Source organism: Prunus dulcis, chromosome 1 (assembly GCF_902201215.1).
Source record: "Prunus dulcis chromosome 1, ALMONDv2, whole genome shotgun sequence".
Taxonomy (NCBI): Eukaryota; Viridiplantae; Streptophyta; class Magnoliopsida; order Rosales; family Rosaceae; genus Prunus; species Prunus dulcis.
The window spans coordinates 35,877,153-35,903,620 of record NC_047650.1 but is presented as its reverse complement, the minus strand read 5'-3'; the positions used below and the strand labels follow the sequence as shown (position 1 = coordinate 35,903,620).

The window sequence follows — 26,468 nt, the reverse complement described above, 5'->3', positions numbered from 1 at the left end:
AACTTCAAACGAGCGCCTTCAACCTTGCAAACTACTACTTCGTCTTTCAAGGACTTATTTTGGGGCCTATCGTCACTGCGACCACAGCGCTCAGATGCTCAGATCGCTGGTTCCTTTTCAGCCTCTCTCTGATAGCAGCCATACTCAACTTGGTTTCATTGCTTGTAATTGGAAGCAAATATAAAAAAGGCGTTATGCAGAGACACCAAACCAAGAGTGAGCTCATTGAATTAGAAAGTGATCTGAGCAAGCTAGAAACTTCACCTTCAGATCAACGGCTGAAGGCTAAAATATTATCGTACTGGGATACGACGAAAATTCAACATCCTATGACTGTAGGAAATAAGGATGAATCGGAACTAAGGCGGAGGGTCATGCCTGTTGTTACAAATTATCTACGTGAGTTTTACTATGTAATTTGCATGGGTCTGTTTATAAGCTTTGCCGTCATCGTGATTGTGGGTTGCTGGACCATTCCTTGCAAGAAAGCTCTTCAATGCACACCCCCGATATCCGACATCAACACTGGTAAATGCATTAGGGTTTGTGAAGGCGCCAAGTGTATGAGCATCTGCACCCAATTCTAGGGCTTCAAGTTCAACAGTTGTAGCTTTGAGCTATAGGGTTATCCAAGTAGATTGGAACCAACAATCAAGTTTACCATATTTTCATGCTCGTCACTTAATATGTAATGATTTATATGATTTTGTGCATCGACAGATTTCATAAATAAGAATTCGAATGAATGCGACTTTCTGAGTATTATTAAAGAATTAGGCATGATAAGAGATAAGTTTCTTATTACTTCACCACATAAAATAAAAAAAAGTTTGGCTTCTCTTACTTCCATATCATCAGATTTATTTTTCGTGGCAAGCATCCAAATCAAAACACTTTACTTACTATGAAAGCAAAGTACCAAAACAATTAACCTACAGTCTGATAAGCTAAGCTACCCTTCAAGAAATAGGTACATCGTCTATGCTAACAAGCTAAGTGTTAATGTATGCATTTTCAGTTTTTATTTTGGATTCCCTTGACAACTTTGTAATAGGATTTTTATTGTTATTTATTAGGCTCTCAAGTTTAGATTGAGAATAGCTTCTCTAGGTGTTCTTAACTAACAACTATCCTATGGAGGTTGAAGCAAATTGGCAAAGGTAAATTGTGCATTGCATCACATTGCATTAAATTGATTTCATAAAATGATGACTAGTCATCTATTTCTCGTATGACTAGTCATCCTTGCTCTGTAGGATTTCCAATTAGATAACCAACTTTTTTGTCCTATTCTCCTAACAAGCTAACAAGCTAAGCCACCCTACCCCAGCAAGGAATAGGTACAATATTATCGATGAGATGAAGACTTGACCTAAGATTGGAGTTTGCATGTGGACCAAAGATATATTTGTGCTGAGACCTGGGACCAGAATCTGCATGTGTTGTCAAGTTCGTCCTTCGCTTCACTGGGAAAATCTCGTGTGTACGACTGCTGCACAATGGAGTGGGGATGGCTAACTTTACGTAATGGACCTGCATCCTCTGCTGACAGAATTATTTCAAGAATATACCTGATTTTTAATTATATATATTCAGAAATATACATAGAGTTCCAAAAATAAATATAGCCACAAGTGCAACACAATAACTGCAAATGGAAGAAAGAAGAGGTGAATGTTGAGCTCCTAAAATAGCGGAGCAAAAAGGAAATATTATCAAAGTTATGAAATATTCGTTGCCGAACTTGCTGCTTCACCCACCAAAACTTCTCTGTGTTTGATTAGGGTTGAATATTGTGAGTAGGATGTACTTATTAAAATTATATTTGTTTCACAATTCAATATAGCCTTTATAGTCATTTTATATTATGGTAAATTAGTAATTCAATAAATAGTTTCGTAGTATGGTGTACTCAGTTAATTTTAGGGTTCGTTTAGCAGCACTCTTAGTAGAGCAATTACTATTCAATTAGTTTAGATTAATTTAGAGTAATTTAGACTATTGCTTATAAAATAAAAATTAAAAACGAAAGAATGAAAAGGAAGAGAAAATGGAGAAGGAAAAAAAAAAGAAGCTAACTTGAAGTGGATGGGGCTTTTCTGAAATTACCATAAGCCCAGCTCCGACATTTGAACCGGGCCGTTCAATTATTTCGATCTCATTATATGAAAATTTTAGACCAGTCGGCCCAATGGGAATTGGGTCTTGCTCTTTACTTTCTATCAAAAATGGATTTTAAAATAAATATATTTTAGAAGTGTTTAGTTGATCAAAAGCGTAGACAGACAGATTAGTTAACAATTTAATTAACTCTTAAATATTAGTATTGTTATATTATAAACCAAGAAGTTTCGTTTAGTTCATGAACCTAGAATTGATTGCTACTTACAGTTTTAATAACAAAAGGGGTTTGTTGCTAAGTACTTAAAAGCATTTAACTGTCGTGTCTAAGGTCATATATTCGATTTCTCCCTCTTTGCTTGTATTTTTTTTTTTTTTATGGGTCATACTAAATAAGCCCTTGTAACTCAAAAATCATACACAATAACCCAACAATAATACACCATTTAAGTAAAACCTAATTCCTGATTTTAAAATTGGATGACAATGTGTCCATGTAAGTTGATTTATAAAGCCACTAAATCTTTATTTAGTCGCTAACTATTTTACATCCCCTAATTTTATGCAAATGAATAATACCGACCTCTCCATGCACATTTATGTTTGCACTCCTATAATAATGGACTACAATAAAATTAGTTCAAATACTCCCTCTAGCCTCCTATTTTGAAGGAGGAAAGTCAAATTTTCTACTATTTTTTATTTAGAAAATGAAACATAAGTTTCACAAGTCTCACTCGTGCCATATGACGTACTTAAGAATGGCGACTACATGTCTAAAGAGAATGCCATGCCGGCTTCCTCTTTAAAATGTTTATATTATCCTCATTCGTCCTCAATGTATGTTTATATTTCCTGAAAGAAAATGCCAAGGTAATATAATGGATTTCTAACATAAACCCATAAAAATATAATATAGAAAGACAATGATCATATTTTTGACTGAAATTAGATGACCTTATGTGTGTAATTTTCAAAAGACTAAGGTTTATTTTATCACGCAGACCTTACAAATGAAGACGTTAGAGCAAACGGTTGGCCTTCTAGGAACAGTTTGTCAGTTGACCTTGGTGGGTGACATAGAACTGAGATTGCGAGTATATCTCACAGTTTGGAAGCTGCATATTGATCACCATCCGTACGTTCGGCACACACACATTTGATAGAGAAAATTAATATGGGTTCCATGTTCTCTCGTCAGACTGAACTTGTGAACCTCACCGATGAGTTTTTAGAGTTAAAAGAGTGTCCAGCTGGAGATTCAGACGGCGAACACGCTGACCCGATTCAACTGCTACCTCAGAAGCGCAGGCGGATCAGGTCAACGGGGTTCCATTGTCATTCGGTGGACTCTGGTCGTCGAAGAGACATCAAGCTTTTCATCAAAGGATCAAATGATGGTAAGACGCGTTGTGTGAAGATATTCGCAGCACACGACTTCATCTCCTGCGGCAAATTTACCTTTCGGATGGAGAACAAGAGACTTGTCGTCGACAGGGGCGGAGCTGGCGCTCAGGGGAGCCACGACGACCACCCACGACGAAAGTACTTTATGCTTCCCTTTTTGTAACTTATAGCATATATATTTAGGCATTAATGTAATTGGATTATATATGTTTCTTTTAATTGATGGATTTGCAAGCTTATTAATGTTCTTGATGATTGATTAATTGGTCCTGAATATTGTGGTCCACACAGGATATCCTTTGTTTTGGAAGACCTATTAAGGGGAAGTTTTTGAAATCGACCAATAGCAACTAGGTAATGTTTATTTGAATCTCCCCCCCTCTCTCTATGTCTAATTTTTCTGCTAATTCATATGTTTCTTAATCTTAGGGTTAAGGGTAATTAATTTGTATTTATCTTATATCAATATATAGGATAGGGCAATTTTCTCTTATATATAGTTGTGAAACAAAGGAAATATTTTTGCTCACCATTTTAACCTAAGGTGTACCATCATCACTCTTCTCAACACTTGACAAGTGTCTATGGGCCTAACCATAGTTAACTTTTTACTTTTTATTTATGGAACCATGGTTATACTCATGGACACGTGCCAAATGTTGGGAAAGATGGTGATGATATATCTTGCGTTAAAATGGTGAGCAAAAATGCTCTTCAAAATAAATACTTAATTGCTAGACTATCAATCCAAACCACATACTTCACACAATATTCTAGAAACATAGGAATTTTATGTTTCCATGTAGTCCGCAATGCAATAAAAAATTTGTTTACAAACATAAATTTTTATAGAATTTTATAGTTATATAATGATTAATTTTTATTTTAAAAAAATAGAATTAGCAATATAAACATTGATATATCTGTATTTTTCATTATATACATGTATGATAAAATATTTTCATGATTTTATAATTATAGAAAAGAAAATTAGATACAAACCCAAAGTATTAGGGTTTATTAATTAGGAATAACCTTCAATGCCTCTGTTACCCTTAATAACTTTATATTTTCAACCCTTAATTCTTATCTGATTGAATGTTTATTTTACGTAAATAATTATTAGATTTGACGTTTCTAATAATTATTACGTTTAATTTTGGACATCTATTGAAGATTGCACGTCAAAAAAGGATCAAAGAGACACACACGTATATAGACACTCAAAAGCAAAGATAAGAAGAGAAGACTGAGTAGGTACTGAATTGCTTTTCATGTTCTATCTTGCAGAGCCATATATATATACAGAGAGCTTTCATTGAGGGATTCCTCATTATTTGAGGGACACCTCTTGTAGGCCCCATTCCGGATTGTATTTCACTAATCCAAACCGTCTATTTTCTAGATACTCATTCAAAGATCATCTTTACAAAAAATCACTTGAATCCGATATCATTTGACCACTCAATTAAGTTATTGAAATTTTAGCATTTTCTTTAAGCACTGTGTTCATTGATTTTATAAGACACAATTGGATGTCGAAACGGTTTCCGATTTGTCTAATTTTTTGTAAGGATGATCTATGAATGAAGACCTAAAAAATAGATGGTTTGGATCATTGGGAAAAAAATTGTAAGGTACCCTAAAGGGCGTCCCTCGAATAAAATTATTTGAGGAATCCCTCAATAAAAGGGGACTGTATATATATATATATATATATATATTGAATATTACAAAGTGTGAGGAGAAGCAAATATCTTACGTCTAAGTAAAAATAAGTAATATGAGTGATTTTTAGAAAAATAAAAGTGTGGTAATGCTGAATATTACATAGAATTGCTTGCACATGTGTGTAACAATCATTGTAAGGCTTACTTGTACAGAGTGATTCATTACATATATTGATTTATAGTCTTCTAAACCACTTCATTAAGAATATATTTATCTTGCATCTTGCTGATTGAACCCTTTTCCCCTTAACATCAGATCATATATCGTTAATTGGCAGGTCTTTACTTAATCCATGCGGCAAACTATGCTTAACCACTCAACAAATCACCATTCTCTTGAGTTCAAAAATTTCAGAGGTAATAATTTTATATATAAATAAATAGAGGATTATGCGAGATTAGCTAGCTCCTCAGTGAAGGTTAAAGGACGCAAGCAAGCTCCACTCTCAATTCCAAAGTTGAGAGAACCTACACTTCCTGGAGCCAACCAGAAAACTGGAGTTTTAGGTGAAGGATATGCATCATCCTCCTTATATTAGAAAGAACAAACACAAGCAGAGCTTAAAGTTTCAGGTGAGGTTTTTATGTACTTAATTCGATGAGTATAAGATTGGGATGGTGGTGTTTTCTGAAGGTAAGGCTTAGGAACATTAACGTAGGGTATAAATGGCAGATGTGGGAAAAAACCAATCTCCAAGTTTAATTTACAGAGAGATCGATCTGAATGAGAGAATTGTGAACAGAAAATTGTATTAATATAGCTCATTAGTAGCTGTGTTGTTTGACAAATCTCAATTTCGAGGAAGGCTATACATACCTTGGAACCGCGTGGCTGGAATTCAATTGACTTTTCTCTTTTTCACAATCTAGATAAACATAAGCCCAAGACTTCTCTATACCACAAATGTGATATTTTGAATGTTTCACAATCTTTGTATTTGTCAATTAATCAAAGAAACAGTACTCTTGGTTTAGGGCAACTAGCCTTTTTTTTTTTTTCTCTCTCCATATATTAGAGAATCAAACGTAAGACTTCGAGTGTAGAGATAAATATTATTAATCTTTGTTAATGCTTAATTAATTGAATCAATCTTTAAACACCAATAAATTACGAGGTTTTTTTTAGAACCATAAATTAAGAGTTAGAGTTATTGAATTTTTCTTTATCATGATGGAATATACTTAATTTAATTCCTTATGTTTCTTCACCTGTTTTTATTTTCCTCTCATTCTTTTTTTTTGAAGAAGTCAGCCAAAAATTCTTTATTCGCTGCATTCCACAGCCTCATGTTTTACTCCAGAACATTCCACTTAATTTTAATCAGATTCCTACAAACAGTCTTTACTTGATAAAAATACTAAAACAGAAGAAATTTCATTAAATAAATAAATAAAAATTAGAACATGTCTTATAGTTGTCTATAAAAGTAAGATAATCACGTTTAAAAGTAAGAGAAATGAAGAAAACTCAAGTGAAACACGACTCGTGAGCGCGTAAAAAGAGACTAATACATAATTAATTTACAGATAATCACAACGTACGGGACTTTCAAACACTCCCTCTCTCATTCATTTGAACTCTCTTTTTACACAATGTTTTTGGTTGCCGGCACAATATCTTGTTTCTTTCAAGTTGCAACAAATTTTCTTCAGCAAGTCAATGTCTTCAGTTTGGTATGCCATTAGTTTCAAACCCATTTATTAAAGTCCTGTTAATTAAATCCTCTTTAAATTAAGTGGAGTGCATAATCAATACCACCAAAGGAAGCAGTCCCTAATTAAGCTGAGCATAAAAGACACGGAGACGCGCGAGCATATATTATATATTACAGAGCATATCTATCTCATTCTCTGAGTGTGCACGTGGCATATACTGTATGCTTTCTAAGATAGGCCTGCAGTTTTGGAGGGGCTTTCAAATCCATATCAAAAGAAAAATTAATACTTTTTAATGTCACGTGATAGTGATACGTATACATTTCCACTGAAGATTCTTCGAAGCAGCTTCTTTTTTATTTATTTATTATTTTAAAGCTACTGGAATCTAGTTGTGTAGTTCAAAATCCCTTAAGTATTAATTTGAGAGTGTACTTGCCATCATTCAAGCCTGTACTCAACTTTCAATCTCATGTGTATAAGAGTATTTGCAGATGTGGGTTATGTTAGTTAGTTAGAGTAGTGAGCTTGCTCCCTTATTCAAGTTCGAATTCCATTTAAATTAATTTAAAGTAATTTAAACTATCAATTGTATAAAAAAATAAAATTAAAAGATATTGTCTGCCAGCTACAATGTTAAGAGTTTCAACTTTTTAAACGGATGCTTGGTCTCACTTTATCCCTTGAAGTCTCGCTTAACTCCTAGAATCTCTAAAATTTGCCTAAATTTTCTCAATTTACCATAGTTAAGTATGATGACATGGCATGTATTAGTAATTTTACCTCCCTATGTGTGATGAATAATTGAAAATGAGACATATTAAAAATAAAAAATAAAAACCTTAAAACTCAAAATAAAATAAAAAATTCCCCTCGATAGACACTCCCCATTTTTTCTCTCGGCGTCATCTGCCCTATCCCCACCCTCCCACAACAAAATACTCTTACTCCTTACCCAACCAGCCAAAGCCCCAAAAATGGAAGCATTAGCAAGCTTGCAAATTATAGTGGATTTTCTTAACTTTCAAAGAGGGAAAGAGAGAGGCAAAGAGGAGAGAGCGGAGAGAGGTTGGGTAGGGGAGGAGAGAGAGAGAGAGAGAGAGAGAGAGAGAGAGAGAGAGAGAGAGAGAGAGAGAGAGGAGCTAAACTTACTACAATGCCCATGCTACATTAGCACACTTAATAGTTTTGTGGACAGAAGTGGTAAAGTGAAAAAATTTCAGCAAATTTTAGAGATTCTCAGAGTTATGTGAGAAAATTTCGGTTTTAAGGAGTAAAGCGTGAGATCGAACTTTCGTTCGAGGGGGTGAAATAGTAATTAAGCCTATATATGAATACTAATTTCCATCGAATGCCTTACTTTTTGGTTAACTGAATGGTCATTTATAATTGACAAAATGATGTGATCATCTTATTAAATATTGCATTCTTTTCAACTAAACAAGAAAATTAAGTTCATCAAAATGGCCCGGTGAGAAACTATCTATTATATAAGTTGAGGTGCATTCTTGGTTCTAGCTCTCTTTCATGTTAAAACTTGCAATATACATCTGTGCATGTGCTAGATAGATATACTATGGCTAACTACCCAACAAATGATGAGCAAGAAAAAAAGGAAAAACTAGAAAAAAAAAAAAAAAAAGAGCTAGAAACTACTATTGGGGAGCAGGATGGTCGCCTCAATTATCTTCAATCAAGTGGCTTCCAACTTGCCAACTTCTATTTCGTCTTTCAAGGAGTTATTTTGACAGCAATTAATTGTTAATGGTAACTCAGCTCTCAGATGTTCTGATCGTTGGTTCCTCTTCTTTCTTTCTCTATTGGCAGCCCTCCTCAATTTGTTTTCATTACTTGTTATTGGAGGCAAATATAATAGAAGCATCGTTCAGCGAGACCAAACCCTGGTTTCACTGCAATGAATTGCAAACTGATTTGGCAACTCTAAAAGCTTCACAACATGGGAGTTCAACAAAACCACAAGTTTATGGTAAAGAATAATTTGAACCAAGTTCATCAGGGCAAACTCAAACTCTAAGTTCCAAAAAGAAAGATGTTTCATCTGAAGATCCTACAAGCGTAGATATTGATGAAGATGAACAGAAACAAAGGCAAAGGAGGGTCTTTCTTGTTGATCCTTGCGAAAATCGTTGACGTAAATTCTACTTTCTACTTTGCATGGGTCTGTTTGTAATCTTTGCGATCATTGTGTTTGTTGGTATCTGGACCATTTCTTGCAGGAAAGATGATCAGTGTAAGCACCCAACATCCAACAATATTGATAAATGCATTAGGTTTTGTGAAGGGGATAAGTGCATGAGCATCTGCACTGAGTACTAGGGTTTCAACAATGGTTAAAATATAATTGAGAATTAAAGTTCATGCTCTCCATTTGTAATCTTGCGTATGATTTTGTGCGTTAATGCTTTGTGAATTTCTGCAGCTTTGTGAAATGTGAAATTGTTAGTCGGGGCGGCATTGTAGTTTGGCCATTTCTCGTCACGTCAGTATTAATTTCTGGAGGCATATGTATTGTAAAATCCAGTTTCAATAAGAAAATAGCATTTCTGATTCTTGGCATTGGGTTAAGGTTGAAGGCGTTCTATCATTTTCCATACTCAGATTTAATGTCGGCAATTGCTTTTCTATTTATATAAACTATAGCTTTCAATATATAAAATTTACCTCTATGATAAATTTGACAATGTGTCATGTGAATTATCATAAACCCCTAAATATTATTAGTCATGATTTATGGATTGTTTCAAAGTATATATTCAAATTCATTGTGATGTCATGTTTACTCCCTTTTTCCCCTTCTTTTTTTTTTTTTTTTGGGTCTACGAAACAACAGAATTTCAAGAAAAATGCTAAATGCACGCCCAATATTTTATCTTCCTATACATATTAAAATAAATATTTTATTTTCTTAAAGCACTAAGAAAATGAGTTGAAAGCTACAGAGGAGAGGAGGGGGTAACATTTCCCAACTAGCAATTAAAAAATGTCAATAAAATCATAAAAGAAAAGAAAAGATTAAATTAATTTTAATTGATGTAACTGTTCATCTCGTCTGTCACATAAAGTGGTATGAAAATGTGATATACAAATGTGATAAAAGTAGCATTACTCAAAGTACAAAATAATACCAAATAGAACACATAAAATAAAATATAAAATTTATTTATAACGTTTTTAGTTAAATTACTAAAATATCCTCCTTAATATCCTCCTCAATATCGTTAATTACTACGTTCCTCGAACTAAATCAGCAACTCTTTCATTCAACGTACTTACGTGGACATACACGTGGAGCTCACAGTTGTGTTGATATGTTTGCCATACATTTCAGATACTTTCGAAAAAAGAAAAACAATAATTTGGCAAAAAATATAAATAAATAAAAACTTTATTTTTTTTTTCTCTCTAACCCTGGCGCATGTTAACCACCTTCCCCAACCTATGTGCGTGGCCCCATCCATCCTTCATCATAATCCTTTGGATGTCCGAAATTGCGGGCGCCTTCTCTTTCTTGCAATCCCATATCTTTCTTCACTCTTGTACAACTTCGTCTTTTATTTTCTTTGGATTTCTTTTGAATGTAAAATTATTTTTCCTCATTGTTTTGTAATAGTTGTGTTTATTGTTCGCAAGAGTCGTTTGTGGGGCTATGTTCATGTAATACCCTTATAAAATTGTAGTGGTCATAAAAAACGTGACATTTGCCCAAATCTTGACATCACATTTCAGGTAGTCATTGAATTCTATGGGCTCATAATTATTTTGGATGTGTTTTTTTAAAAAATTCTTTTTAAACCAAAGTAGAGTTTTTATTTTTTATTTTTTATTTTTACTTGAGTGGCATGTGCCAGGTATTTATCTTTCTTTTTTAATCTGGGTAGATACTAGTACCAAGTTCTTAGTTTTTCAAATGGGGCATAGGGCTACAACTCACCATACCCTAAGCTTGGGTCCGCCATTGCAAATTCTTAATCTATACCACCACCCTCCTTCAGACCTATCCCAAGTCCTTCAATTCAATTTTCTTAAGATTTTCTTCTGAAAAAGTTATTGCTTTCAAGTAGTAATTAGTAGACATTCTGCAGATTAACGATATTTGAAAGAAGGAATGATTAAGAAAATTACAATGAAGAGTATATATACATATATATATAAGAGCTTACAGAATGATGGAGAAAGGTACAATTTTTGTTTTCTTAAAACCATACACGTTTTGCATTCGAGAAAGGGAAAGGAATGATCGATTTTTTCAAACATAATGTTATTGTTGACTGAAGCTAGAGTTTACTTTTGTAGCTATCATTTCATCCACTATTAAATGTACTTAATATTAATTGCCGTATAAACTTGAGCAATCAAGGCCGTTACTCTTTCAAATCAATACCAAATACCCAGAAAATTCTATTTCATGTAAGTCTATTTCTCTGCCTCACATCTCCTTCGTGGAAGTCGACAAACAAATTATGGGAATTTTACCATTTGATAATGTGAAGGTGAAAATGTCTCATATTAGAAAGTTGAGAAATTTAACAAGGGCTTATAAGAAGTTGGGCTACTCTCCTATTGCTAATTGATTTTGGGTAGAATCTCAACTTCCATCATGATATCAAAGAGAGCAGGTTTACCTACGTATGAATTCCAACAGTCACACGTGCTTCTCCCATTATGTGCTATCAAGTGTTAAGCATATGCAGGCGTACAAAGAAAAAGTCAAAAGCTAGCTAGTTACGGTCTTGAGAATAGACTTGACCAGTACATTATATTAAAAATAAATGTCTTCATCAGGGAATGTACTAGGCACACTCTAATAATGTTTTAAATTAAAGTCGGAATGTTATAAATCAGCAAAAACTGACTTAAATTGTAATAACCCAAACCTTAATTAATATTTAATTAGTAATTTATTAAGAGGAAAAGATAATTTTGCCTTTGGAATAATTTATTAACGAAAAGTTAACTTTTTGACCGAAAAGGAATTTGACATTTCCACATACACCGTTGCGTAGAGCACGATGAAACGAGTTCGTAGACACGAAGTGGACTCGAATCGGAGTTTTAACGAAGGAAATAAGGTTAAAATATTACGAGGGGCAAAACGGTAAATTGAAAATTCAGATTTTTTTTTTACAAAACCTCACTTCTCTCTCTTCTCCCTCAGTTTCTCTCTCAGTCTCTCTCTCTCCCCCTCCCGTCGACATTCCTTCAGCCCGACGCCACCCTCTTTGTGAACCACCACCACTGACCACTAGAGACTGCCGGACCAGTCCAGGAAGAACCGACGTCAGCTCCGACGCTCAGCCCGCCCTTCCCTACCGCTCGATCGTCGGTATTTTCGCTAGGAAACGTCTAAAAATGAGCCGAGTTTTCCAAAACTTTAAACCGTTCGTTCTCCCTCATTTCTTCTCCAAATTTGACGAGTAAGGTATGTATTTTCCATGCTCTATCTGATGGTTGGGTATGATTGCATAGATTTTGACCGTAGGTAGCTCGATTTTCGAATTGAAATTTGGCCGGTTTTCAGCCTCCGAGTTCGGCCACTTTCGGTCAGTTTTTGGGGTAGGTCCAAGAACAAAAGTGGCTCCAAATATGGTGTTATACCTAGGGTAGGAGTTTGGAGCCGTGGTTTTGATATTTTTCTGCGATGCGTAATCGCTTTAGACACCCAGCGCTGCCGGCGCGTGTGGCGGCGAGTGGGTGAGGGTAGTGAAGTGGCACTGTATCTTGATGAGATCCTTAGGTTGTAACGAGTGCGTAGGACTTGGCGGATCTCAATTTGGATACCGTTTGAGCCTCGAACGGATTTTACATATTGTGTGATTTCCGGATTCAATACTGTTGAGCCGTTGGATCGTAATCAGTTTCAGATATGTTACTCTAGATAATTTCATAATTGTGTAGGATTCGACGGATTGTGAATCGGAGTTCCGGATACTCCGAAATTGCGAACCCTAGGGCTAGGGTTTAGAAATTATGCGATTGCACGATCGTGATCAATCCGACCTTCTGATCGAGACCAAACCTTCGGGGACATGTGTCCTAGATATATTGGAACGTTTAGAGGCTTCCGGATCATATTGTGGGGTTATGAACCCGGGGGCCCAGAGTTGACTTTTTGGGACTTTATCGCTTTTTGAGTCCCAAGATACTGCTAAGCTGGAAGGAAAGCTTTTATGGGCATAGGAATAATTTTCATTTGACGCACGTACTTCTAGGAGCCGGAGGTCAGGATTGTTAAGTTAATACTATATTGTATTAATAGAATATTATGGTCCTTGAATCAGGCACCCGGGCACCAGTTGACCCGCAAGAGGGACCTTCAAGAGGGCCAGCGAGTTCGGACTACCAGTGAGTGTACTCTTTATTTTTATAAATGAATTTAAGCAGTTCAGTTACAGTTACAGTATTTGATCTTGAATAAATGTTATTCAAAGATTAGTGTTAAAAGCTGTTCTATGCTTTTGAATATTTTACATTTTCCCAAACTACCTTGTACCCAGTTGCCTTCAGATTAAATGTTGCCTTCGGATTATATTGGTTGCCTTCTGTTTAGTCAGCATGCTTGACAGTTGCCCCACGAGTTCTTTGGTACTCGAACTCATGTGGAGCGAGTAATGCAGATCGGACTGACCTGCGAGTTGCGAGTTGCGGCTCGGACTGACCTCGTATCACTGAGACCTGCGAGTATGTGTCACCCATGGTGATGTAAGGAATTGATGGATATAAGGAATTGACGTAAATAAAGGGTACAACTAGGTGGTAGTTTTAAACTGTTTTCATTGTCTTAGGAAATTAATGTTGACCATGAGTATGCTTGGCTTATATACATGTATAATTATATGAGTGCATTGAATTCAGAAATAAAAAGAATAATTTAGTTTGTATAACTGTTTTTACAGTGGGGCTAGTATGTTCGTATGCTATTTTCTAAACTTTATTTTTGGGTCCACTCACCATTTTTAATGTTTTGAGCCCCAGGCAGTAGGCGTGCACATGAATCCACTATCAGGCCGTTTTCCACCTTCCGCTCCTTCCTTTTGATGTAGGACTTTTGTTTTGTAAAAGGATTGTCTCATTTGTAAATTCTTAGCAACCACTCTGATGTTTTGCACTAGACTTAGAATTGAACTGTTGGAATGTATATATAGGTATGCTGGCAGTTGGTTGTATATATATATATACTTGTTTGGCATGTGTAAATGTTTTGGTATTGAGCCAGTTACAAGGGAAACTCTGCCGATTTTTCGGTAGCAATCAACCTTGTTATTTTATCGTGCTTTGTATAGAAGGGCAAATAGGTCATTCGTGCCCGACATCCGCCAGATGTCGGACACGCACAGGGTCCGGCTCGAATTCCAAAGCGAAATTTGGATCGGGTCCTGTTATAATTACTCGGGTTTACTTGTCACATATCTCCAAAACCTCACTTCAGCTCTTGTGCCTCTGGAGGAGCACTTAAGTTGTGCTCATCAAAACTTAATATGGGTACTTCACTAGAGAAATTGAACAAGAGCTTCATGGAATTGGGTTCCATCAACGAAAAACAAGAGAAAAGAGTAAGATACTTTGAAACAACGACCATGAAGCTGGTCATAGCTTATATTTTCTTCCAAGCTCTCATTTTCTTGTCCATCTCTCAAACCCCTAACATCTCTTGCCAACATTGGTGGATTTCGTTCTGCCTCTGCTCTCTGATTGCCCTCATCTTTGCCATCGCCTTTCGAATTTTCATCAGCAAATGGGCCGGGCGCAGTACCATTACGACATGAACTTCGTGGAACGAGAACTTATTCACTACAAGATTCAGAAAACTATTCATAATCAGGAGTCACAAGTGTGCGGCACAGAGCAATCCAATATGTATGATCAGGAGCAGCAGAAATTGCAGTGTGATATGGTGAAAGTGCATCAGAGACATGCCTTCATTTACTTGGTTTCCTTTGCACTTCTTGCTTATACGATTCTAATCTTAATAGCGTGTCGATCCATCCTCTGTCACATCAAGTGATGCCACAAACTAAGGAGTCAGTCATAGCTAACCTTATAGTAAGTTGTTGCCGTGCAAATTAATCAATTCAATTTAATTTGAAAAATTCTTTATGAACCAGATTTATCGATCACCTTTTTAATTAGTAGAAGAGAGGTAAATTTGGTACAAACAAAATAAATTCTTAAAAATAAAAAAAATCTGAAAAATCTGAATTCAAATATTAAGCTAGAATTAACTGTCCCGAAGATTCTAGGAATAAGTAAAAGTATAAACTACTTTATGTAATTGTTTGTATAAAATTTTAAAATAACTTATTGTAATTGTGCTTGTAAAAGTATTGTGACTGTATGTAATCGAAAATACAAAGTGTTATCAAATGTACCAAAACGAACATTTGAATTTCTGTTGTGAATGCATATTCCTGTCTTCTTTTTTTCTGCACATATGTGGAAAATGTAGATAGGTATAAATGTGTCACTCATGCGATATATTTAGGTTATTAAAACTTTAGGGGGAGGGAAGGCTACCCCATCTCAGGGTTAGGGCATACCAAGGTCTCTTTGAGGACTTACAAAGGGAGTCTTAGCCCATTTTTTAGTTTTTATAGATTACCCACTAAGAGGAATTGTTGACAGCGGGTCTCGAACCTAGACCTTAATAGTGAAGAGAACGGTCCTTACCAACTCAACCAACCCTTGGCACTCATGCGACATATTTAAACCACTACTATTCTCTCTCAAAAACAAAAAACAAAAAAAAAAAACCACTACTATAATAACAGTAAAGACGACACCAAAAATCGACGACGTATGGAGTGGATGACCCTTTCTTTCATGTGAGAGGTGGAGCCCATGCCCTCTTTTATCCTGTTGCTGATTGATGGGCCCAATTATTTAGGAGTGCTGCTATTTCCATCCCAATCCTATTTCTCTACCCACCTTATCTTCAAAAGTTTAAAGACAAATTTACTCATGTGTAAAATGACTTCTAAGAACATAGGAAAAAATGTTTAATATTTAATATTTCCCAAACCACCTATAACTCACGAGAGAGAGAGAGAGAGAGAGAGAGAGAGAGAGAGAGAGAGAGAGAGAGAGAGAGAGTTCGATAAGAGAATTTGCTTGAATTAATTAAAGGATAGTTTAGGAATAATGGTTGGTGGAACTAACTTTCAAGTTGTAAAAAGGTCCTCTATTATTTTAAAAAATAGTATAGCCGGGCGGCTGTACTCGTATTTTTTTTTTAAAAAATAGCATAGCCGGGCCGCATAATCGCAAAAGGGTCCCTTTTTTCAGTATACCCACACGGCTGTACGCAGTTTTTATTGATTTTTTTCTATAAATAGTATAGAAGGTTTAAAATCTGTGGGTTGTTTTGTTTGTATTGCTGGAGAAGGTCTTTTGTGGAGTCATAATTAAGTGTATTGGCCGAGTAGGTCCAATTGAGACGAGTAAACCTTCTTCAACCTATGGCGAAGGTGTTTTCTGGGCTCCTAATTCTGTATATGTTGGCTATGTATCAGAACTAAAATGATTGGATTACGATCTGGTATGTTAAGGGTTGACTAAAATTACAAAATTGTAAAAACAATAATAGTAATTCAAAGGTACAAAATAAAAAATGTAAACAAATAAAACAATAATAAATAACAATAAGACAACAATTAAGGGGTTGACTAAAAAAAAGCTGTAGAGGGCAAAATTGGCACATAAAAAATTGACTAATGTGTTTGCTGATATGGAATGGGCTTTCATCGAGAAAAAAAAAAAAAAAAAAAAGGGTTTACATCAAAAATTGAAATTACGTTCCTAATAAACCCTAATAGGTTTGGGTTTATATCTAATTTTCAATATATTAAATCACTTGTTTTAAAATAGTACTTATCTTCTTCCTTTTTTGGCTGAAAACCCTAAATATATATATTTTTTATGTTGGAAGATCAGACATATTAATGATAATATATATGGATCATTCTAATTAGATTAACGTGATCTTCCTAATTAGGGCAAATTAACGTTCGAAGCTGTCAAAATTTGCTACATATGTTTCATCAATGGACAGAGAAAAATCGGCTTCATCACGCAACTCTCTGCTTGAAAAAGCAAGAAAGAGAGAGAGTTTCAAGTCTTAAGCTGTTAAGCACATTAATTAGGACCACCGATCCACCACTAAATGATTCCAGACTTCCAGTCATATTATTGATTGATGTGTCTTGTTTTGGTTGACATCCGAGTCCTTCTGTTTTTCCTTAATCTCTTCAAGTCAGTGTATTACTTGTTTTATTTCCAGTCATCTTGATGTCCATTGCTCCTGCTTGATTGGGAATTTGAGACTTTTCTTGCTCCTGATGCTGTCTAGCTTTGCTTGGTGGGTTTGTCTGGGTCGGTTTGGGTGCTGTTTAGTCTGTTCATCCAGCTTTGCTTGGTTGATCTTCCAACTCTTTGTTTTGTTTGGTGATCCTGACGGATTTTCTTTTTTGCTAGTTTGTTGCTTGCTCACGGGAAAGCTTCTTATCATTTTTATGGCCTCTTGTTGTTGTATATCTTTTTGGGTTAATACCAATTTTCATTTATAAAAAAATATTCAGTATACGAAAGTATAGGGTCAACATATAGGTACCTCGTCTTCATGCAGGAGTGAATGAATATCAGTTCCTCTTGAGGTAGACAAAGCAACACCATATATAACAACATGCACTTGGATGAAGGCTTTAAACACATAAATCTTGACTAAATTTACAACTAATTTGCAATGCTAGCAAAACTAAGATTGAAACAATTTCTGGAAAGAAACAAGTTGAATACATCAACGGAAATATATTATATGCAAAGTATTCCTTCATCATATTTTTATCATTCAGTGATGAGTAGTCAGCCCACAACAACAATCGAGCACTAACGAGGAAATAGTTCGGTGAATGAAGCCTCATTTACTGATTTTTGGACAGTGTTTTGGGAAGGATTTGACCGAATAACCTTTGTTGGTGTTTCCGGCTGAATCACAGAAAATGGTTGCGAGGGTACTGGGAGAGTGGGAGAGTTGCTAGTAAGCATAAGAACAACTGAAGCCATGGTTGGCCTCTCAATTATATTCGGTTGCACACATAGCAATCCAATGTGGATGCATCTCATTATTTCAGTTGTTAAACCAGTCTTCAAGGTGGGATCTATTAAATTTGAAGTTTTCTCCCCTTCCTTCCAACTTTTCCATACCTGCATGCAAGAATTCATACGTCCTAAAACAAATCAGTCATACTTGACCAAAATAAAATACAATCAGTCATACTTTTTCTTACTTCATATATGCGTGTATTCAATTGCAATAATAACCAGACGTAGTTACTTACACAGTTTAAAAGATTCACATTCCCTCCATGGCATAAAGCATTATTCTTCTGTCCGCTTATTATCTCTAAAAGTAACACACCAAAGCTATAAACATCAGACTTCACAGAAAACTGTCCATGCATCGCATACTCTGGAGCCATATATCCGCTACAAATAAATCGACAAAAGTGTATCAAACTTAATTAACCTAGATGAAATTTTCATCTTTATACTCAAAGTATCTTATTTCTTGTGATTACTTGTATAATTAAGTCTTTGAGTAGTCAGGATATTTCTCACAAAGTTTATGGTACGGATCATTGTAAACTTGGAAATTATTGGTAAAGCCAAACACCGTTACAAGCCCCACACACACACACACACACACATATATATATATATATATATATATATATATATATATCATGGTCTAGTACTTACTATGTCCCCACAATTCGATTGGTTTCCCCTTCTGTTTGATCAAGCACGAACAATCTCGCCATGCCAAAATCTGCAATTTTAGGATTCATTTCGGCATCTAACAAAATGTTACCAGCTTTGAGGTCACGATGAATAACTCTAAGACGAGAGTCCTCATGAAGGTAAACAAGTCCTCGCCCAATGCCTACTATGATTTTGTAGCGCCTATCCCAGTCTAATTGTGCACGCTTGATTGGATCTGCATACTCATGAAGAAATAATATTTTGTATTAATTATGTTTGTTGTTGTTCGTTTTGGAAGCAACAGAGTTCCAACGCATGCATATATACATACCAAATATGAATTGGTCGAGACTTGCGTTATGGACAAACTCATACACAAGAAGTCTTTCATTTCCTTCCAGGCAGAAACCAAGGAGTCTAACTAAATTTCGATGTTGAAGCTTCGCTACTAATTCGACCTCATTTCTAAATTCTATGTCCCCTTGTGCAGAATCTCTAGAAAGCCTTTTAACTGCTATATCTTCTTCATTCAAGAGCCTACCCTGCATAATTCAAGAGGAATCTGAAAGTTAACTTATACTGCTCGCTGAGGCACATAACCAACACGATTGTGGATGTTTTATTACCCTGTAAACAGCACCAAATCCACCATGTCCAAGCTTATTTCCTTCACAAAAGTTATTTGTGGCAATTCTAATGGAGTTGAAGTCGAATTGCAAGGCTTCTGCACTTCTAATTTCATCTCCTTCTTAAATTTGCATAAGAAAATGTGACACAAATTAAAAAGTTCACAAGAGGTCAGTTTGTTTCAGGGAAAGCTATAAGGAAAAACTGATCTCAACTTACCTTCAAGTTTTTCCCTTCTCTTCTTCACTCTCAGATAAATACATATGGATATAATTAGAAACAAAGAAACGACAAGTACCACAACAGTAATGATGACAGTCCGAGATGTATTACTCTTCTTTCCTGCAAAAATCAGAAATTAATCTAGCATCTCTTATCGGAGCATCATGGGGTTGAATTTTGATCAGTTAAATCCTTTCACTAGGTAACTCAGAGTTATGATCATCTATTAGTGTTTGGGAACCAAAACGTTCATTTGCATAAGACCAAAAAAATAGTAAATAAACAATGTTATTTGCATCTACAACTAGAAAAAAATAAACCTTCCCCTCCCCTGTTGTCCAGAAGAAGATATTACAAAAATAAAATATGATGGGATGAAAAACTAATGTTGGCCTCATGTTCAATCCAATTCACATCAGAAAGTCAACCACAAGTTTGGTTACTTTCAAGGCCTAAGGGGACATGAATAATATACCTTTTGGAACCGTGTGATTGGCAGGTGGTGGTTGAGGAGAAGCAGAGGCCGGTGTTGCAAGGGGCCATGGTATCTGAGTTGTACTGTAAAAGAAGGGGTGAGACTCATACCTTATGGTACAGCTAGGTGTGGCAACTCTCGCACCCATTGATCCACTACAACATGTTCGGATAGCCCCCAACGAAACATTAAAGCAATTAGTACACTCTATCTCTGACAACTCTGGAGTGCACTGAGCAAGTCCATAGATTGTTACATTAGAATTTGCGCCGACGCTTGCATTTCCTACTGCAAACTTAAGAAGATCACCACGCCCAGCAGCTTCGCTTGTTAGTGCATTTAATAAGGCAGAGACCTCTTGATTAAAAGCATCCAAGTTTGTAGATGATACGTTTTTTACTTTCCTCACAGAGAAAGCAGGATTAACTTCCACTAAACCAAACATGGAGCGGTTTGAGTAGCGTAACATACAACGTCTGTAAAATCCAATTGCCTCCTTCTGATTAGGACAAGCCTCCTGGAGAACATAGGCCGCGTCACTAAGGCATTTACCGCAGACATCGGACTTAGCATCTCCTCTACAAAGCCCGATTGCGTAAACTGTCTCAGAGTTTTGGCCACGGGAGGAGTTGTAGAACCCGTAGCCGTTGCTATTGGAAAGCAATGATGAGAGAAGGTCATTAAGGTTTTGCTGGTAGGTACTGTTATTGGTGTAGTTACCTTTGCTGCTAACACAGAAGGTTGCAGGAATACCAGGAGGTTGAATCCGTGCGTGAGTGATATTAATATTGATGATGATATGTAACGCAAATAATGTCCAAAGTATCAATAATCTGAATGTTGAGGAAAGCATGGCCAAGATATAAAGATTAACGATGTGATCGATGCTGATTAAAAACCCAAGGGACAAAGCCAAAGTGTGAGGAATAATCTCATGGACAAAGCCAAAGTGTGAGGAATAATCTTCAAGCTAAGACAGTTTCGACCTAGCAAAGTTAAATTTGCTTTAAAAAAAACTAAAAAAATATCAAATTGTACGAATTTAAAAGATATTAGAATGGTTTTGAAATTACTATGTAAGTAGTCATTTAAAATCCATTTATTTTCTTGGTTTCTTTTTTATTCATATCTTGACATACAAAGATTGCAGTGGTTTAATTAAATAAACACTTTCACCTTAATTATGATGTCATCTAAATCTCTAGATTTAAAATCATCAGAATGGACCCGGACATGGCCATAATTATTTAACAAACGAAGTAAAAAAAACTAAGGGAGATAATTAACGTTTGTTTTGTCTTTCCAATTGAAATTTGAATGGATGGTATTGATACCGTATATGAACGACCAATGACCACCTGACGCGTGGACGAAGTCAACATTTGACACTGCGGGCCCTTCGGCAATAATCCTACCGAACCCTAAACATCATGATACTTTTGACCTGGGACACGTGTCGTGCTCTCGACCAGCTTCTACAGTCCCACATCGGAAATATGAACATAATGCACGCCTCCTCAGGCCTATATAAAGAGACCCCTACTCCCAAAAGAGGGAGAGAAGAATCAACGGTACGCTATCGCTTGATCTATAGTCTAATCTTTACTAAATCCGTACTTACTTAAGCATCGGAGAGCCTTCGGCCGGTACCACACCGGTACCCCCAAGGTCTTACCGAACGTTCCCTTTGCAGGAACTTGATCTTCCGAAGACTAACTACCTTCCGAAGACACAATATCACTAAGTTGGGCGAACCACGTGTCAAACCACTTTTTCGCATCAACAGTTTGGCGCCGTCTGTGGGAAACGAAAAACAATTAACCCACTATCCCCTAAACACATGGGGACCACTTCAATACCCACTTTTCTATCGGAGGACGGGGCACCGTTCGGAAGGCAAGCTGGGGCTAGCCCAGCGCTACCCCCATGCACTCCCTACGGAAACGCCCCATCAACCCAAACAGCCGCCGAGGCCGAGCTAGTAGCCCAAATCGCATCTCTGCGAAAGGACATGGCTAGGCTTCAGGAGCACAACCACCACCTTTCGCCCAAAGTGGACGAAACCCAACGGCAGCTGCACCAGCAGCACCCGCAGAACATCCAGACGACTCACTCTTCCGAAAGCTTGGGAACCCCTCATAGGAGGAGGCACCGAAGGGCAGCAAGGGCAACGCCCGCGCCCTCCAAACAACTGGTGGTGCCGACACCTAGGGACCAACCGCACATACCGAAGAAGGTCTACTCTGATTGCCGACACCGGCTTAACGATCGGGAGGCAGAGAGACAGAGATCCCCGATCAGGATTAGCGCTCGACTACGGGAATCCCGGATGAACGCCGGGGGAAGTAAGTCACCATTCGGAAGGTCCAAGGATTGAACTCCACGGAGTCTGCATCCGAATATATCCCTTCCGATGCGCAAACGTCCACCTACCGTTCGGTATCAACTCAATACTTGGGGGACAACTCCGTGAGCCCGCGAAGGCGCTTAGAAGACTATGATGCCGAAGGAATCCCAAGCCGCGACCCTGTTGTCCGACTCCTTTTTCAGAAGGTCCAAAAAATGGAAAACGACAAGGCTCGCTCCCAGGAACCTGAGTGGGGAAAGCTTCGGCCCGGGCCGTTCACGAGACGCATCCGTCGCTCTCGGCAGGATCGGGAAGTACAACCACTGCGCATACCATTCTATACTGGGACCGAGGACCCCTTAACCCACCTTCATTCGTTTCAATCCGCCATCGGATGCAAGGGTCTGAGCGACGAGGGGCAGTGTCTGTTATTCCCGTCTTCACTTACCGAGGCAGCCCTGAATTGGTTCTACCGTTTGGAGCCGGAAACGGTAGATTCTTTTGACGAGCTGAAGCAGATTTTCCTCAATCACTTCATGATCCAAACGGACCGTCTTTACTCTGCCGATGATCTGTACACAATTCGGCAGAGGGAGGACGAGCCATTGAGAGAGTACGCGGCGCGTTTCAGTCACGAATACTCAAGGTGTCCGGAAACGGATGACAGGGCAGCCTACGGCGCCTTCAAGAGTGGCCTTCGGTCCTCGCATTTCCGATACCTAGTACACAGCAGCAACTGGCGCACGTATGATGAGCTGATGAAGCAGGCGGCGGTGCACGCCAAGGCCGAGTACTTCAACTCAAAACCAAGCGCTTCGGCACGCCGAGAGGATGCCAAGCCAAGCGCTTACCCTGCGAAGGCGCCATCCTACGATAGGACCGACTCATATTCGGCGGGCCATAAGCGGAAAGACAACCGTGACGATCGGAGAGATCAGCCAAAGAAAGGGAAAGGTCGGTATGGTCGCAACGACAACCGAGGACCCCTGCCCAACCGTGACCACGGCAACGAGGTCTTCACCCTACTGAATACCACGTATGAAACCGTTCTGATGAACGAACAGGAGGCCATACCGAAGCCGAATGTTAGAAGACCCAATCGGCAAGACAACCGGGAGACCGGTAAATTCTGCCGATACCATCAGCACAACAGCCACAACACGGAAGATTGTATAAGTTTGAGAAAGATTGTGGAGCGGCTGATCCGAGAAGGGAAACTGGACCAGTATATCGCCCGGCCGCCAACGGCGCCGGTGCCGAACCCTCCTCGGCAGATAAACATGATCAGCACTATCAGCGGAGGACCTACCGTTGCGGGGATGAGCCACCGTTCGATGAAACAGTATGTGCGTGCCGCGCAGTTTCCTCAGGTGCTCGGAATAGAGGAGAATCGGTTCCAGGAAACACCAAAAGTTCATTGGGAGCCGATCACATTTTGCCAAGAGGAAGAAGAGGGAATCCTCTATCCCCACGACGACCCAATGATCATCCGAGCTGAAATTGCCGATTACGATGTAGGGCGAGTGCTGATCGATACCGGAAGCTCCGTGAGCGTAATCTTTGCTGAAGCTTTCAGAGAGATGGGAATCAATGACAACCAAGTCGACCGGCAGTTGACACCTCTGTTAAGCTTCTCTGGAGACTTGGTCCAACCAATCGGTAGTGTCAGACTGCCAATTACATTTGGCACGGCGCCGAGAAAAGCAACAACGTACGATCAGTTCCTCATCGTCGACTGCCCGACGGCATACAACGTTATCGTTGGCCGAACGGCACTGACGAGGATCAAGGCGCATCTTTCGCCCCACATGCTGTTGATGAAATTCCCTACCCCGAACGGCACGGGGGCAATCCGGGGAAATCAATTCAGCGCGCGGACTTGCTACGCTACGGCGCTCAAGGCAACCTCGTTCATACTCCCCAACGAGACCATGACGGTGCAGGGTTTACCGAACGGTACTGGACCGGTTGACGACCCTAGAGATGAATCTCCCACCCCTCACACACAACCTGCCGAAGAATTGGAGACCATAACCTTGAGCGATGAGCAGCCCGATCGACAGGTTAGAATCGGCACTAGACTCACTGCGAACCTCCGAACGCAATTCATAGACTTCTTGCGGCACCATTCGGAAGTTTTCGCATGGTCTTACGAGGACATGCCCGGCATCGCCCCGGACGTGATTAGCCATAAACTCACCATCTCCTCCGCCTATAAGCCCGTAAGGCAGAAGCGCCGATCATATGATGCCGAACGGTATGAAGCAATGCGCACGGAAGTCGAGAAACTTCAAACCATCGGTTTCATCCGGGAAGCAACGTATCCGGTATGGCTTGCCAACTCCGTCATGGTAAGAAAGTCCACGGGCGGGGGGCGGATGTGCCAAGACTATACCGACCTCAACAAGGCCTGCCCGAAGGACAGCTTTCCGTTACCACGGATAGACCAGCTCGTGGATGCCACTGCCGGCCACGAACTGCTGAGCTTTATGGATGCCTACTCCGGCTATAACCAGATATTCATGCACCCTCCCGACAGCGAACATACCGCATTCATAACGGACAAAGGGTTGTACTGTTATAATGTCATGCCGTTCGGTCTGAAGAACGCAGGGGCAACTTATCAAAGGCTCGTCAACAAAATCTTCGCCGGTTACATCGGCAACATCATGGAGGTTTATGTTGACGACATGTTGGTAAAAAACAGAACCGCCGAAGATCACCTGCAGAACTTATCGATCATGTTCGGCATACTCAAAGAGTACAGGATGAGGCTGAACCCGAAGAAATGCGCCTTCGGTGTATCTTCCGGGAAATTCCTCGGATTCATGATTAGTCAGAGGGGGATTGAGGCGAATCCCGAAAAAATAAAGGCAATCATCGATATGGAGAGGCCGAAGACGACGAAGGACATTCAGAGCCTTACCGGACGCGTGGCCGCCCTGACCCGCTTCATATCGAAGGCTACCGATAAATGTGTACCGTTCTTCAAAGCCTTGAAAGGGGGCAAACGGGGTATCACATGGACTGCCGAATGCGATAACGCATTTCAAGCCCTGAAGAACTACATGAGCAAAGCCCCCCTTTTGTCAAAACCGCTGCCTGGCGAAATTCTCTACCTCTACCTTTCAGTATCCGGAACTGCCGTCAGCTCGGTACTAATTCGGAAGCCAGAAAAGGCAGAATTACCAATTTTCTACGTCAGCAAGGCACTCCAGAGCGCGGAACTTCGGTATCCCCCATTAGAGCAGCTGGCTCTAGCCCTTGTTGTCTCGGCACGAAGACTTCGGCCATATTTCCAGGCACACGGGATCAAAGTCCTGACCAACCAACCCCTCCGGCAAGTCCTCCAAAAACCAGAAATTTCGGGCCGATTGATCAAATGGGCGATCGAACTCGGGGAATTCGACATACAGTTCGTTCCGAGGCCCGCGGAGAAGGGCCAGGCTGTTGCCGATTTTATCTCCGAGCTTACCCCAGCAACAGTACAACCGACATCTGAGGCGATTACCGAGACCATCTTGCCGGATCAACCAGGCGCCGAACGCCTCGACACATCAACTCCCGTTTGGGGTTTGCACGTCGATGGCTCGGCAAACCAGCAAGGATGCGGAGCGGGCTTGGTGCTGACAACACCGGACGGACTCAAAATTGAGTACGCCCTCCGATTCGACTTCCTGACATCCAACAATGAAGCGGAATACGAAGCCCTCTTGGCCGGCCTTCGGTTAGCCAAGAGCATGAATGCAAAGCAAATCCGAATTCACAGTGACTCCCAGCTCATTGTGAACCAGGTAACGGCAGACTTCGCCGCCAAGGATGCCTCCATGTACGCCTACCTTTCAACCACCCATCAGCTACTCCGAAGTTTCCAAGCATACGAGATCAAACAGATCCCCAGAGGCTAAAACAGCCATGCCGATGCTTTGGCAAGACTCGCTTCGGCGATAAACGACAAAGTCGGAAGAAAGGTACCAGTGGAGATCCTTGCCCAACCGAGCACGGTAACCTCCGAAGCGTATGCCGTACGGTATGAGGATACATGGATGTCTCCCATCTACTTATACCTGACGAACGGCANCCTTCCTGAGGATAAAGCCCAGGCCCG

General features: G+C 39.0%; 1 protein-coding gene across 1 annotated transcript; it reads right to left on the bottom strand.

Annotated features, from left to right (window-relative positions):
- Positions 1-17,615: 17,615 nt before the first annotated feature.
- On the bottom strand, positions 17,616-20,936 carry LOC117625610 (putative receptor-like protein kinase At4g00960). Its single transcript, XM_034357144.1, has 7 exons — positions 20,014-20,936; positions 19,536-19,658; positions 19,316-19,437; positions 19,021-19,231; positions 18,687-18,924; positions 18,266-18,413; positions 17,616-18,131 (listed from the first exon to the last, which is right to left on the bottom strand). The coding sequence occupies exons 1-7, from the start codon at positions 20,864-20,866 to the stop codon at positions 17,814-17,816; spliced, it is 2,013 nt and encodes a 670-aa protein (XP_034213035.1). The 5' UTR covers positions 20,867-20,936; the 3' UTR covers positions 17,616-17,813.
- Between the last annotated feature and the right edge of the window lie 5,532 nt (positions 20,937-26,468).

Coding starts and splice junctions, on each gene's coding strand:
- LOC117625610 (XM_034357144.1), bottom strand. CDS start 20,866: ATGCTTTCCTCAACATTCAGATTATTGATACTTTGGACATTATTTGCG. Junction 19,232..19,315: donor GATTTGGTGCTGTTTACAGG/GTAATAAAACAT, acceptor TGAATTATGCAG/GGTAGGCTCTTGAATGAAGA. Junction 18,925..19,020: donor TCTCGACCAATTCATATTTG/GTATGTATATAT, acceptor ATGAGTATGCAG/ATCCAATCAAGCGTGCACAA.